Source organism: Mastigoproctus giganteus, chromosome 13 (assembly GCF_048544385.1).
Source record: "Mastigoproctus giganteus isolate SK-2022 chromosome 13, ASM4854438v1, whole genome shotgun sequence".
In the NCBI taxonomy this organism is placed as follows: Eukaryota; Metazoa; Arthropoda; class Arachnida; order Uropygi; family Thelyphonidae; genus Mastigoproctus; species Mastigoproctus giganteus.
Genome location: NC_143587.1, coordinates 146,339,385 through 146,354,396, shown reverse-complemented (window position 1 = coordinate 146,354,396; position 15,012 = coordinate 146,339,385). Strand labels below are relative to the sequence as shown.

The 15,012-nt window shown below is 38.0% G+C and overlaps 1 protein-coding gene across 1 annotated transcript in view; it reads right to left on the bottom strand.

Annotated features, from left to right (window-relative positions):
* The window catches only part of LOC150076510 (sugar phosphate exchanger 3-like), a 168,732-nt gene extending 158,136 nt beyond the window's left edge, over positions 1-10,596 (bottom strand). The window contains exon 1 of the mRNA XM_090387474.1: positions 10,407-10,596. Coding sequence (XP_090243600.1) covers positions 10,407-10,519 — 113 coding nt within the window. The 5' untranslated portion in view covers positions 10,520-10,596. The remainder of the gene's footprint in view (positions 1-10,406) is intronic.
* Between the last annotated feature and the right edge of the window lie 4,416 nt (positions 10,597-15,012).

Here is a 15,012-nt window from a genome sequence, read left to right as displayed (position 1 = left end):
CATCTGCAAATCGTAAATGGTTTTAGGTACCCTCCATTCACATTGACTCCTTTCTGCGACAAGTTTCTTGAAAGGCAGCAGTAAACAACTTTGGATATATTGTGTCTCATTGATTAGCTCCTTTATCAATTTTAAATTTGCTACTGTCTTTGTCTAGTCTAATAAAGGAGGTAACGTTCTCGTATATTTTCTTCAAAATCATATTGTATGTCATGTCTATGCCTTGTCTTTCCAGTGCCCGAAACATTACCTTATGCTGTATGGAATCAAATGCCTTTTCACAATCCAAATGCCAGGCATAATGGCATTTATAAACCTCTCTTTAGAAGAGAGTGGTTTTCCACTAAAGGAAAACCACTCTCCCCTAAATCTCTAATAGGGTGCTTACAGTAGAAGGTTGACCAGAGACTATTGTCTGAATGTGGAATACACCTTGATCTGCCCACTGGCTATGGATACATAGAAAGCAGGTGACCAGCTCGACCTCTCGGTATGTGGGACAGGTAGTTAGATAGGTTTTATGGGTACCACTAAGTTGAAGATGGTAATCTCTTCAGCTCTTAATTTGCGCTTAGCAACAGCACTGTTGCCTAAAGTGCTTGAAGGCCAGAGGTGCAAACAATGCTTACCCATGTGGACAACTTTTTTAGTTCTAAAGAAACTATTTAAATATAATTTGCTAAATAGAAAAATTCGCTATAAAGAAGTTCATTAAACAGCGGTCTGACTCTACTTATTTATTACGATTTTGCCAATTATTGAAAAAAGGTGCGTAGCCACAAATTTGCCAAGGGCACCAAAAACCTAGCTATGCTTCTGTTACCAGCAATCTGTACAGGATCAATCAATCAGTTATACCATTCATATCCAGTGGACAATGTGATTCATTCCTTTGCTTCTACTGTTAAGATCTGCTGCTGATGTGAATATATATATATTTTTTTTTTTATCAAATGGCACCCAAGCAATGTGCTATGATGCATATATTCATTCATTCTTAATCAGTCAATAAATGAGTGCTGTAGAGGCACATGAAATTAACAACCATTTGATTTTACCATATTGATTTATTTCTTTTTAACATACTTGGCACGATTTTTTAGCTTGGTTTGAATTTAGTTTATGTATATAGAATTAACTTTTTAAGAAATTTTGAGATTTGTTCAGCCCAAAAATGTTTGGTTTTAGCTGTGAATTCTAGATCTTTACTTTTCAACCATTATTTATTTTTATGCAGGTTTTAAAGAAACTACTCCTGAACATTCCAAAAATAATGGCACATTGGATATACTCTCTGAAATAAAGGCAGTGTAGAACATGTTTTAACAGAAGCAAAGAGTTTCCTGCTGTTTTCTTTGCATTTGTATCCAAAGATGTCTCATAATCTGCCTTAACCTGCCTAATTCCCTAAGTAACTTGACTGCATACTAGTTTGTACTTATTATAGGACTGTACCCCCCTACCCTAACAATTACATGCACATTATAAAAAAAAAAAAAAAAAAAAGTATGTTAAACCACCTAACAAATATGTGAAATTACTGCTTCAGTTAAGGTTGGCATGGTGCATTTCTACTCCAATGTACCAAGACATCTAATATTCAAAACAAAAACAACATGCCTTCGGCAGGAGATACATGTCCACACCCACCAAAGAACTTGTGCACCTCTATATCATTTTGTATAACAAAGTTCATGTTATATACTATAACAAGGTCACAATTTTTTTTAATCAGTTTATTATCATCACTGATAACAGTAATCAGTGATATTAAATTTACATTATCACTGATAATAAATTCTATCATTGATAATAAAAAATTGATTCAGATAGGCAAAAAAACTGTCTGATAATACTGATATCACAAGAATGAGTAACTAAAGAAAATAATGCCAAAGTCTTATCATTTTGTACAGAGCAACATGTATTATTCATGTCTTCTTAAGGGTTGTCCTCTATTATGTATTGATTCTTGATCTGTGCTAATTACATACACAAGTACAACTAACATACAGTCAAAATCTGCACCTTTGATAGTTACATGCACAGGTGGAGACTAGGAACTGCTCCAGTGGCCTTCTGATGTGGGGGGAAATGTTTTGGTCCTACTGCTGGCTCTAGTTAGTTTGTGGAAGCAAAAAAAACAATTATTTATATATACATATATGGGAAATTATTTCAGTTAGAACAAGATTTCATAAAAAAATTGCATTTTGTTTCCACATACAAAAATATTGTGAAAATAAATCTGATAATGAAGGCCAAAACCAATACCTCAAATTTTAAGACCTAACTAAAATGGTTACAAATAATGACCACACAATATATTTCTGCATTTTTTTTATAAATAAGGCATATTACATGATAATATTAACTTCAACTAACTAGTTTAATGATGAAAGACAACTGAATTAACTGAAAAGGTTTATTTTTAATTCAACTGACCATGACAATAATTAGAAAGGTCTCCGAGTTCCTTACTTTATGATTATAAAAACTAAAAAATATTTCATTATTGTTTACAATTCAACTAAATAAAGACAAAAAAATATTTCATTATTGTTTACAATTCAACTAAATAAAGACAAAAAAATTTTTCATTATTGTTTACATTGCTGCTAGAATCCTTACTGATTCTAGGGCCAGGGAATAAAAGAAAACCACAGAAATCTTATTTGTATCCATCCTAATAGGATGGAAACTTCAAAAATAAAATAAACATTAAGATTTCTGTTCCTAAGACATGAATGTAAGCAAGACTTTTTTTTCCAGTTTTTGCAGATTCCTTTGTCCCAGATACCAGTATAAGAAAATGATGCAAGAATGCAAGTTTATACAGCATCTGCCAAAAAAAAAAGCTTCCACATCACCTACCTGACCCATCTAATAATCTGTCTAGTTCTTCCTTTAATTTATTCAAACTATTCACAACACCAGATGGAAGTCCGATCCAGCATTCAACTACTCACTGACAGAAAGCAAATTTCCATACATCTATCCCACAACCATTCTCTATTTAAATTCATGTCTCCTCCAGCACAAGAAGAAGGATGCCATCAGCATTTAGCTTAGCCAATCCATTCAAAGCTTTAAACAGAACTCCTCACAAAGCCTTTCCTGGTATAAGTACCTTTTATTCCCCTCACCTGTATCATTGCCATTCTTGGTACCCCCTCCAACAGATCAACATCCTTCCTAAAAAGAGGCTTCAAGTCTATTATGCAGTATTTAATGTGGCATAACCATTGCCTTATATGAGATAACATGTGGGACAAAAGTATACATAGCAAAAATAAATGTTCTGTTTTACTTCATCCTCTGCCTCCCAACTAAAAATTTCCCTCAACCTTAAGGTCTTATCAGTGGTACTGGCACAAACCCTTGTACCACCTCTTCAAATGTATTCTATCTTTACAAAATTAGCATTAGCATTAGTAGAGGCATATGATGCAAGAAAGCAAGCTTATTCAGCATCAGCCAAAAAAAAAAAAAAAAAAAACAACCACTACTCCCATTTCACCCCTCAATTCGTTCGAAATACCTGTCCAGCTGAGCCTTAAATTTGTTTAGGCTATCAACTTCAACAACAAGCGATGGAAGTCTATTCCACAAACCAACTGCCCGCTGGCTAAAGGCGAATTTCCGCACATCTATCCGACATCCGTCCTTCCTCAATTTGAATTTATGCCCTCTCAGGTGATTATTCTGAGCAAGAGGAAGAATCCCATCGGCATTGAGCATGCTCAAGCCATTCAAAGCCTTGTACACCTCTATCAGATCACCTCGGCGATGCCTAGTCTCCAGGCTCTGATAGAGGTGTACAAGGCTTTGAATGGCTTGAGCATGCTCAATGCCGATGGGATTCTTCCTCTTGCTCAGGTATTTCGAAATAGATTCCCTCTCAGCATGGCCTAATTACTGCAGCAGGCCATGCTCATAACTTCTCAGAACCCTGCATATGGTCCCTGTTATGATGCCATGGCAGTATAACAGACAAATTCATTCAAGCCTAAATCCCTCATACTTGCCCAGCAGGTTGTCAATTCATGCATGCAAACTATCATTAACCCACATGAATAATAATAATGCTATCTTTACCATTACCTCCTTCAAAACTAACTTACGCTCTGCTTCTAGCCAACCTGTCATTACAAAAATTCCTGTCCAGTTCCATCACAATACCAACTCTCAATAATATTAAATCCTTTACAACCCTAGTATGCATCTGACTGTTCTGCTCTATGGGCAAAATTGGAGTTGTATAACCTAGCATTAGTAGAGGCATATGATGCAAGAAAGAAAGCTTATGCAGCATCAGCCAAAAAAAAAAAAAAAAAAACCCACTCCCATTTCACCCCTCCATTCATTCAAAATACCTGTCCAGCTGAGCCTTAAATTTATTTAGGCTATCAACTTCCACAACAAGGGATGGAAGTCTGTTCGACCAACCAACTACCCACTGGCTAAAGGCAAATTTCCGCACATCTATCCTACAACTGTCTTTCTTCAATTTGAATTTATGCCTTCTCAGGTGATTATTCTGAGCAAGAGGAGGAATCCCATTGGCACCGAGCATGCTCAAACCATTCAAGGCTATATACACCTCTATCAGATCACCTCACCTCACCGGTGCCTAGTCTCCAGACACTGTAATTTGCAAAACTTAAGCCTTTCTTCGTAAGAGCACCGCTTTGTTCCATTCACTAATCTTGTTGCCCTTCTCTGTACTCATTCCAGCATCTACATCCTTCTTGAAATAAGGCCTCCAGACCTGTATACAGTATTCAAGGTGTGGCCTGACCATTGCCTTATACAAGGGAATAATCACCACCTTATCCCTGCTAGAAAAATTCCTGTATATCATTGACAAGAACTATGAGCTACACTTGCAGCCAGTCTGCACTGCTCGGGGAACTTCGTATCTGCCTGCACAATTATGCCCACATCCTTTTCATTCTCTACCACTGTCAGTGTAGTACCACAGAGTTGATACATTACTCTGGGGTTACTGCTTCCCATATGTAATACTTTACATTTGTCAATGTTAAACTTCATTTGCCACCTCTCAGCCCATCTGCTCAACCTTTCCAGATCCTGTTGCAGCAGAATAGCGTCAGTAGTGTCCTTAACAACCCTGCCAACCTTTATATGGTCTGCAAACTTGGACATTAAGCTTGATATACCATCATCAATATCATTTATAAATACAGAAAACAATAATGGATCCAACACTGAACCCTGAAGAACTCCACTAATAACATTATTCCACAATGAGCAGTGTCCATTGATTACCACTCTCTGTCTTCTCCCCTCAACCACCCCTTTATCCATAGCAGCAATTTGCCTCCAATGCCACACTGCTCCAATTTGTGCAGCAGTCTTCTGTGTGCAACAGTATCAAAAGCCTTTCTAAGATCCAAATATATAATATCAAAGTTATTCCCTGCATCCAGTTCTTTTGTGACTACATCATAGTATCCAATCAAATTGGTCAGGCAGGCAAGACTTTCCCTTAACAAAACCATGCTGTGTCCAAGCTATAACGAAAGTCTTGTCTAGATGATCCTGCAGTGCTTCTTTAACCAGTGCCTCCATTAATTTTCCTGGAACAGAAGTTAAACTCACAGGTCTATAATTACATGTGTCAGCCTTTGATCCTCCTTTGTGAATTGCACATCTGCACATCTCCAGTCTATGGGTACCTCCCCTGAGTCCAAAGAAGCTCTCATAATTATGGCTAAGGGTTTGCTTACTTTGCTGCCTCCTTTAATATAACTGGATAGATCTCATCCACCCCGGTTGCCTTTTTTATGTTTATCCTCAACAATTTCTCCTCCACTTTCCTCTCAGTTATTACAAAATCATCTAGCTCACTGCCAGAGTTTACTTCACCTCTGGCATTTGCTTTCCTGAATAACTCCTCATGTGTGAATATAGATGCAAAATACTCTTTTAGTTTGTTAGCCACCTGAGCAGGATCCTCAACTGTTGAATCATCAATATCCAGTGGACCAATCTGATTCATCCCTTTCCTTCTAAAGTTTACATAGGTAAAGAACTCTTTTCTATTTTTCTTTGCATCCTTTGCCAAGGATTTCTCATAATCGGCCTTTGCCTGCCTAATCTCCTTTGTGACTTGGTTACAGACCAGCTTATATCTATCATAGGCTTCCATGTCACCCATTAATTTATGTATCCCATGCATTTTTCTGCCGTATGTCTCATTACTTCATCTGACATCCATTTAGGCCTAAACCTTGAACAATATTTCTTAGTTGGTATGTAAAGCCTAGTAGCTTCCAAGATAAGTTCTTTGAATACTTCCCATTTTAAATTTGCTGTTGGTAACATCATCAGTTGGTCCCACTATATAGAATCAAAATACTGTCTCAGTCCATCGTAGTCGCCTTTACGGAAGCAATAACCCTTCCCTTTACCCCTAATGGTAGTTACCTCTTTGAGTAAATCCCACTTCAGCACACTGTGATCACTGCCACCTAGTGGTTCCTTTATCTGTAGATTCTTAATGCATGAAGAATCACTACTGATAATCAAATCAAGAGTATTACTCCCTGTAGTTGCCTCCCGAACATGCTGATGTAGAAAACAATCGTCGAATAAATCCACAAAAGCCTTGCTGGTGTGTGAGTGACCAACCAACAAATTCCAGTCAATATCTGGGAAATTAAAATCCCCCATTATAAGACAATCTAATTTACTGGCCCACTATTTCCCTGTACAGTTTCTTATTATACTCATCAGAGTCATTAGGCCTATAGCACACTCCTACTCTCAATTTTGATCTCCCAATGCTTATGTCACACCAAACTGACTCGACACTGCACTGTCCAGCAATGACGACTGGCTTCACTTTCTTGGATTTTATGTGTTTCTTAACTAATAGCATAACCCCTCCTCCCTTCCTATCCTTTCTGTACACATTGTACTCCCCAAATTCCAGTTCTGCATTCCTTACATCTGTGTAACACCACGTTTCCGATATCCCAACAATATCTGCTTTGATGTTTTGAACAATACCTCAAATTCATCAAATTTATTTACCACACTCCTAGCATTGGTGTACACGCAAGTATACATGAACCTGTTTCTATTCTTAGCTATCCTAACACAACCCATGTGTTTACCTTTACCGTAATGATTCCCAGCAGGTGTAGGATATTTCAGTCTCTGAAATATCCTACATCTTGTTTTTCAGGCTGCTGCTCATTCCAATAGAAGCAGTGCAAGAATCACTTTCACCTCTGCCAGTGGCTACTGTTAATCTATTAGTCCTTGTATCCCCCCACCAAACTAGCAGTTTTCTGAACCACCTAACACTGCCTCGATAGCATCAGCAAATATTCTTGCACCCTTTCTATTTAAGTGTATTCCATCCCTGTAGAAGCAGTCTCTCCTGTTAACAAGTACAGACCAGGCTGAAAAAAATTCTACCCCTTGAGCCTTGCACAATCTTTCCAGGGCCGAATTGATCGACAAGGCTGTCATCATATACTTCCTCCTATCGTGTCTGGGCAGAATTGCAGACACTCAATTTGAACCCTAATTCACAGCTTTTTTTCAACAGTGACCTGGTCACTACATGCAAAAGTAGTTTTATTTGTCTCTACAACATGCATTCATGTTTTCTAGTAATGTGTGAAGCATCCATCATCATCATGTTAGCAAGAGCAACTCCTCATTATGTTATGATAAAAAAATACATACAAAAATTGGTAAGATCAGAATTCCCATAACTGTTTACAGAGTTACAGTACTTCATAAAAAAAAAAAAAAAACGTATCCTTCAATTCACATGTTTACTCACTATCAGTAATATTATTTCATGTGGTATATATAAATCGTTCAAGCATTTATCACAGTTTTTTTTTTGTAATTTCTTTTGCCAGAGTACATCAAAATAAGGAGTGTCATCAGAGAAGTAAATCCTTTAAAAATTTAACACACAAATTGCAATCAAATTGGACAACTAAATGATACAGTAGCAAGCAGTGTAAAGGGTAGGAAGGAATCTGGATTACTAAACAAATAAAATGAGTAGCGAGCACACAAAAATATAAATGCATGAGTACCAGACCCAAAATGTCCCATAAGTGGGACTTTTTTTTGCATGTTTATTGATGAGCTTGATTTTTAATTTAATAGGTGGAACAGTGATTCCTATTTCAAGATAAACAACACAAAAATAAAATAACTCCAAGGGTAATGCCGTACGATTAGTTATTCAAACTAACCATATGGCAATAAATCTGAATGATTACTGAGCTGTGATTGCAGTGGACTAGTATTAGTAGTGGCTAATTATGCAAGAAGGCAATCTTAAAAAAGTATCAGCAAAAAAAAAAATTCCCACAACACCACCTGTCCAAACCCTACAATAATCTGTCTACTCCATTGAATTTATTCAAACTACTCACTTTCACAACAACAAATGGAAGTTTGTTCCAACAATCAACTACCTGCTATATGAAGGCAAACTTCTGCACAACCAACCTACCTCAATTTGAATTTATGTCCCCCTCATATGTGTATTCTGAGTAAGGGAAGAATGTCATCATCACTGAACTTGCTCACTCCATTCAAAGCCTTAAACACCTCAAATCAGATCAGATCACCCCATAGGTGCCTAGACTTCAGCCATTGCAATTTACAGAATTCATGCCTTTCTTGGTAAGACCTTTTTGTTCCCTTAAACAAGCTCATTGCCTTTCTCTGCACCCATTCCAGCATTTTTATATCTTTCCTAAAATGAAGCATTCAGAACTGTGTGCAATACTCAAGAAGCAGCCTAATCATTCCCTTGTACCAGTGGTTTTAAACCTTTTTTTTAATAACGGCATCCCTAAGTAATTTATTTTATTTTGTGGCACCTACTCAATTTTTTGCCTGTTAGGTCCAATTCTCTCTCTCTCTCTATATATATATATCAAAAAAATATGTTATATGATAGTTATTACAATAATATAACTATAAACAAAATTAAAAACTCAAATGCAAATTATATATATATATATATATATATAAATAATAATTTTATTCTTTATATAGAGGTACTAAATAAACATCGATTATAGATCACTACAAAATTAAAAAGATACCTTTTTATAATAAAATAAATATAAATTTTTAAAAAAAAAGTCAAAAAACTTAAATCCAAATTGTGGCACCCCTGGAATGTTTTTGAAGAACCCTAAGGTGCTGCGGCACCCTGGTTGAAAACCACTGCCTTGTACACTGGTATAATCACCTCCTTATGCCTGCTAGCCAAGTTTTTGCTGTATATCACTGATAAAAAATGCCATGAACAGTCACCGAAGCACTGATCAGAGAACTTCATATCTGACTGAACAATTACAAATTACACCCAGGTCATTTTCATTCTCCACTACCCTATATGTTATACCACACAGTTGGTATGTTAATCTTGATTTACTGCTATCAACAAGCAGTAAGTAGTAAGCAGAAAGCAAATGTGAGGATGAAGATTCTGAGAAAGTTAAGGCAAGAAGATTACAAAATGTAAACAAACAATATTTTTAAAGAATTCCACACATAAACATTTTTGTTAACTGACTTACAATTACTTTGACTTCCAATGGTGGGTGCAGGGAGTGTGGTTAATCCTGAATTTGTGCACTTATTTGTACCAGGGCTGGCCACAAGCATGTTCAATAAGTTCTGTTGAACAGGGCCCCCACACTTAAATGGTCTAAATAATAATATCACCCACATCTTTTCCGCATTTCTATCAATGGCCCTACCGCATTCTAAACTTCTGGATGTAAGAAAATAATGAATAACAACTGCATTTGTTAAACAGTACTGTTGATTAATGTATTAAATCGTAATGAAATTCTTATTTAAAATTTGTTTAATATAATATAAAATTATTTAATTATTTCTTAGTTACTGTAAAATTTAGAAAAATAAAAAATAACTATTACAAAAAGACACCTGTATAAGTTAGACACAGGACCCCAGGGCCCCGCAAGTAATTCTAGAACAGCAGGGGCTCGCATCTGGTGAGTATGGGCTTGGCAAACCCAGGGTCCTGAGCTGGATATCATCATTCTTCTCTCTCTTGCTTTCTTGGTGATTCCCTTCTTCTGAATCTCTCTCTCTCTCTCTCTCTCATTCGGGATAGAGTAACTTGGGAATTTTTTTTGGCTGGTACAGCATAAGCGTCAGGCTTCCTTGCACCATATGACTAATAATAATAACAGGGTTCCGAAAAATTTTGGGGCAGCCCCTGTTTTGAACAATCTTTTTTAATCAGCTTCAGCAATTTATCTAATTCAGTACTTTTCTCGCCAAGCTGATCAATGCCAACAAATAAAATTACGTTTAATTATCTTAATTTCCAATCATACAATATACATTATTGTTACCTGAAAAATGTGACAACGAAAGTTGAAATATGGTAAACTGTCCAAGGCGTCTTCCGTGGAACGGCGTATTGACGTAAAGATGCAGAAGAGTCTTCCTCTTCTGGAATTGCCATATCTAATGAAATTAAATGCAAAGTACACGTATCAATGCCAACAAGTGAATATAAGACATTCACCGCATAACACAAAAAATAAAAACAATGACATCACCGATATGATACATACTTCAAGAATAAGCGCTCGTCCAGCTGTACGACATCAACAACCTCTGGTGGTAGAGAGAAATTTAAATCTTCATATTAATAATGACACGGTGTTTATATCAACAAGGCAACTCTATACTGTATTTAAATAAATAATAATAATAATGCAGCGTCCACAGCAAACATGAGACAAAAAATCAGAGAAAATAAAATACTTGGACACATCAAAGCAGAACCTCCTTGCACTCAGCAAGAGACTATGCCGATACAAAGAGAGCTCCCAGAGGGGAAAAAAAAAAAAACCAAATCTTCGATGAGGACCAAAGAGGCTTTTACAGGAGTCTCGGAGAAGACGGGAAAGAAGGGACCACCCGAGAAGAAAACGATTGAGGAGTTCTGGGGAAACATACGGGGCAGGGAAGTAAGACATAACAGTCGAGTTCCTTGGATAGAATTAGAACGCAAGAAAACCAAGGAGGTACAAGAAGTGATAGGGTGGGAGATTCGTCAAGAAGAAGTACAACAGACAATCAAGAACTCTCACAACCGGCGAACTCCAGGAATAGATGACTTCCTTAACTACTGGTACAAGAAGCTCACTTCCACACACAATCACCTGGCAGAGCAGTTCACCCGAATGATAAGGCACCCAGAGACAATCCCGAAGTTTCTCACGCAAGGAATTACATATCTGAAGCCTGAACACGAAGATACAAGAAATCAGGCGAAATGTAGACCAATCACCTGGCTCGCAACATTACAAGGAAGATATCAGACAACTTGGAGAGCCAGAACATAATGGCCGAACAGCAGTAAGGAAGCAAGCGGCTAAGATTTGATAGGATATATGATGTGGTTACAAAGGAACTGGATGTGAAAAAATTATTTTGATACCATATATTTGGATTTCAGGAAAGCTTTTGACACTGTTGCGCATGGAAGACTATTGTACAAATTGGAGCAGAATGGTATTAAGGGTAAGTTGCTACAATGGATAAAAGGATGGTTGAGTGGGAGAAGACAGAGGGTGGTAATTAATGGGTGCTGCTCTTCGTGGACTAACGTTATTAGTGGAGTCCCACAGGTTCAGTGTTGATCTTATATTATAATGATCTTATATCCCAATAGGGTCAATCTCACTCAGAAACACTCTGCGGAGGGCCCAGTTCATGTTAGCATTAGCATTAGCATTAGCATTAGTAGAGGCATATGATGCAAGAAAGCAAGCTTATTCAGCATCAGCCAAAAAAAAAAAAAAAAAAAAACAACCACTACTCCCATTTCACCCCTCAATTCGTTCGAAATACCTGTCCAGCTGAGCCTTAAATTTGTTTAGGCTATCAACTTCAACAACAAGCGATGGAAGTCTATTCCACAAACCAACTGCCCGCTGGCTAAAGGCGAATTTCCGCACATCTATCCGACATCCGTCCCTCCTCAATTTGAATTTATGCCCTCTCAGGTGATTATTCTGAGCAAGAGGAAGAATCCCATCGGCATTGAGCATGCTCAAGCCATTCAAAGCCTTGTACACCTCTATCAGATCACCTCGGCGATGCCTAGTCTCCAGGCTCTGTAATTTGCAAAACTTAAGCCTTTCTTCGTAAGAGCAACCCTTTGTTCCATTCACTAATCTTGTTGCCCTTCTCTGTACTCGTTCCATCAGCTCTACATCCTTCTTGAAATGAGGCCTCCAGACCTGTATACAGTACTCAAGGTGTGGCCTGACCAATGCCTTATACAAGGGAATAATCACATCCCTGGCCCTGCTAGAAAAATTCCTGTATATCATTGACAAGACACCATGAGCTACCCTTGCAGCTTAAGGGTAGCTCATGGTGACTGCCCATGTGACTGCCTGCTCAGCAGGCAGCCACTTGGAGTTGGCTTCCCTACATGAGTTCTCATGTCCTCCACCTCTTTCACTCTTCCATCTTTACACAGGGTTTTATTTAAAATCAAGCCGCAACATTGTCGGCAGAGAGACCATTTGCCTGCAGCCGGCTTGGTCCCTATCCCTTTTAGACTAAGCTAGTTAGATTACTGCCCCCTAATCCCTGACTTAAACTAGATTTTACCGTTTAAACTGCACATAAACCTTATTATCTACTAACCGATACAGTGATGCGGTATAGCGCCACTGTTTTAGAAATTTCTGGTTCCCCAGTTGGAGTAACTCTAACACCAGAAATCTTCTAATTTCAGCATGCATGGATTGAATAGTATATTTGTATACCTCCATACATGTTCCTTCTTTTTTTCTTTTCCTAATTATCCATGCTTGGTATTTTCCTTCATTTATTACGAATATCAAGATATGTGTAGCTCCAGAGACAGGCGCACGAAATTGCAAAAATAGCACCTGATCCCCTATTATCGCGGTACTCTCATAATTTTATGAATCTTGTTCCAGATACGTTGAACAGTTGGACAGGAAAAAAACGCATGTTCTACTGTTTTCCGCCCTTTACAATATTGACACTCAGTATTTGAGTATCCCCGGAACTTAGCTTTATTTACCTCTACCGGAAAATGCCCCTAAATCACTCTCCAAGACTTGACCCATACCCGATATGAAGATTTCTAAACATCTGGGTTTCGTCTAAACTGTGCCGTGCTCGGAGATTCTGTACTGGTGGTGATGGTGGTGTGTATAAGTCAAATAATTTTCAGTATATTTCTGAAACTTTTAGTTTTGTTTCCATATCTAGACCTCCTACCGACAGCTGCTGAAGATATTTGATAATCAGTTTATACAAGGGTGGTATTGTTTCTGCTGCAGGGCCTTAATACGCAACTAGTAACAACTTAGTAAACCTCCCCATGTGGTATTTTACTAGGGTGGAAGCTACGTGCGTGTCCCACAAGGCCAATCGAACGTGCTTTATTACTTCTGCCCACCGTAGCCACTTTAATTGTGATATTTCATAGCCTCCGAGAGCCTTTCTACAATGCAATATTTGTTTCGTCACGTCTTTTTGCCTATTATTCCAAAAGAGTTTAAATAGTCTCCTATGTAACCTTTTCTGTGTGAGATATTTAAAAGTGACTACCATCACAATGTTCATCACTATTGGGATGAGAATCATTCACATGATTAATACTCTTCTAGAGAACGACAATAGACCTAAGTTCCACTGGCTGATGTTTTCTTCCCAGGAGCTCAATAGTTGTCAGGTTGTTATTATTGGCCGTCTTGCGAAGAGTACCCCAGAATGGTGATGGGCTCCGCTGAGAAAGAGAGGCCCACTGGTAATTAAAGTAGAGCATTCCTTCCACATTGTCGACATGTTGTCTTGTTTTTATTAAGACATAGACAACTAGGCAAACTAAAGAATCTGAAGAGATCCAGCGCATTCCGCAGGGAACTGCAATGAGACAGAGTTAAAATGATATCGTCAGCATGAGCTATATATTTGCAATCAGGATTTGATCCAGGGAGATGAACTTCTTCTCAATGGCGTTGGAGCCTACTTAGGCAGTTAGATAACTCTATAAATATCAAAGGCTTAGTGGACAACGCTGTCTCTCCAGTTTTATTTTATCCGAGCTATACCCATTGATCACAAGAGTAGTATTTGCTCCTTTGTATAAGCTGATAATAGCTGCTCTTAACTGTGAGCCCTTCTGTACAGTATATAACAAATTTTGAAAACAATTGTGGGAAAGATTTTAAAAAGCTTTCTTTAGGTCAAGCACCGCTACAACTATACTGCAACCTTTCCGCTCACAATAATTGCTCTTCCCATAGCTCTTCCTGGCACCCCATATCTGATTTGCTCCTATAATGGACCCTAGGTGTCTTTTAAGGCAACTATTCAGTACTTTGGCATATAATTGTAATCTACATTAAGTAGTGATACCAGCCACCAGTCTCTCACTTCCTTGCCCATTCTTCCCTGTGTTCTTAAAAATACCGTCTGGGCCTCCAGAAAACTTTCCGGGACTTGACCTACCACGAAGAAACCAGAGAATATTGCAGCCAAAATTGGCCCAATCTTTTCCCAAGCTTTCTTGTAAAATTCTGTTATTAGTCCAGCTGGGCCAGGCGCTTTACTCCCTTTCATTTCTCCCAAGGCTAGGGATATTTCCTTCAAAGAGATTGGCTGGTTATGTTCCTGCCGATGAGCCGAAGAGAACCACGACATCTCCCAACTTACTGGTAACGCTGGCCCTTGAAATGCTGCATACGTCCGTTTGTACGCTTCATTAAAATACTCCATGATATCCTTGGTAGAATCATATTGACGTGATCCCAACTGAATTTGCTGTATGGGGCAACTGCTTGTTTGTGTCCTGTTATATTGATAGAAAATAAACCCTGCCCTCTTGTCGGCAAGCCTATACCGCAATTGCATTTGGACTGCTTTGTTTCCTGACTGCGTTTCCAGATGTCATTGTAT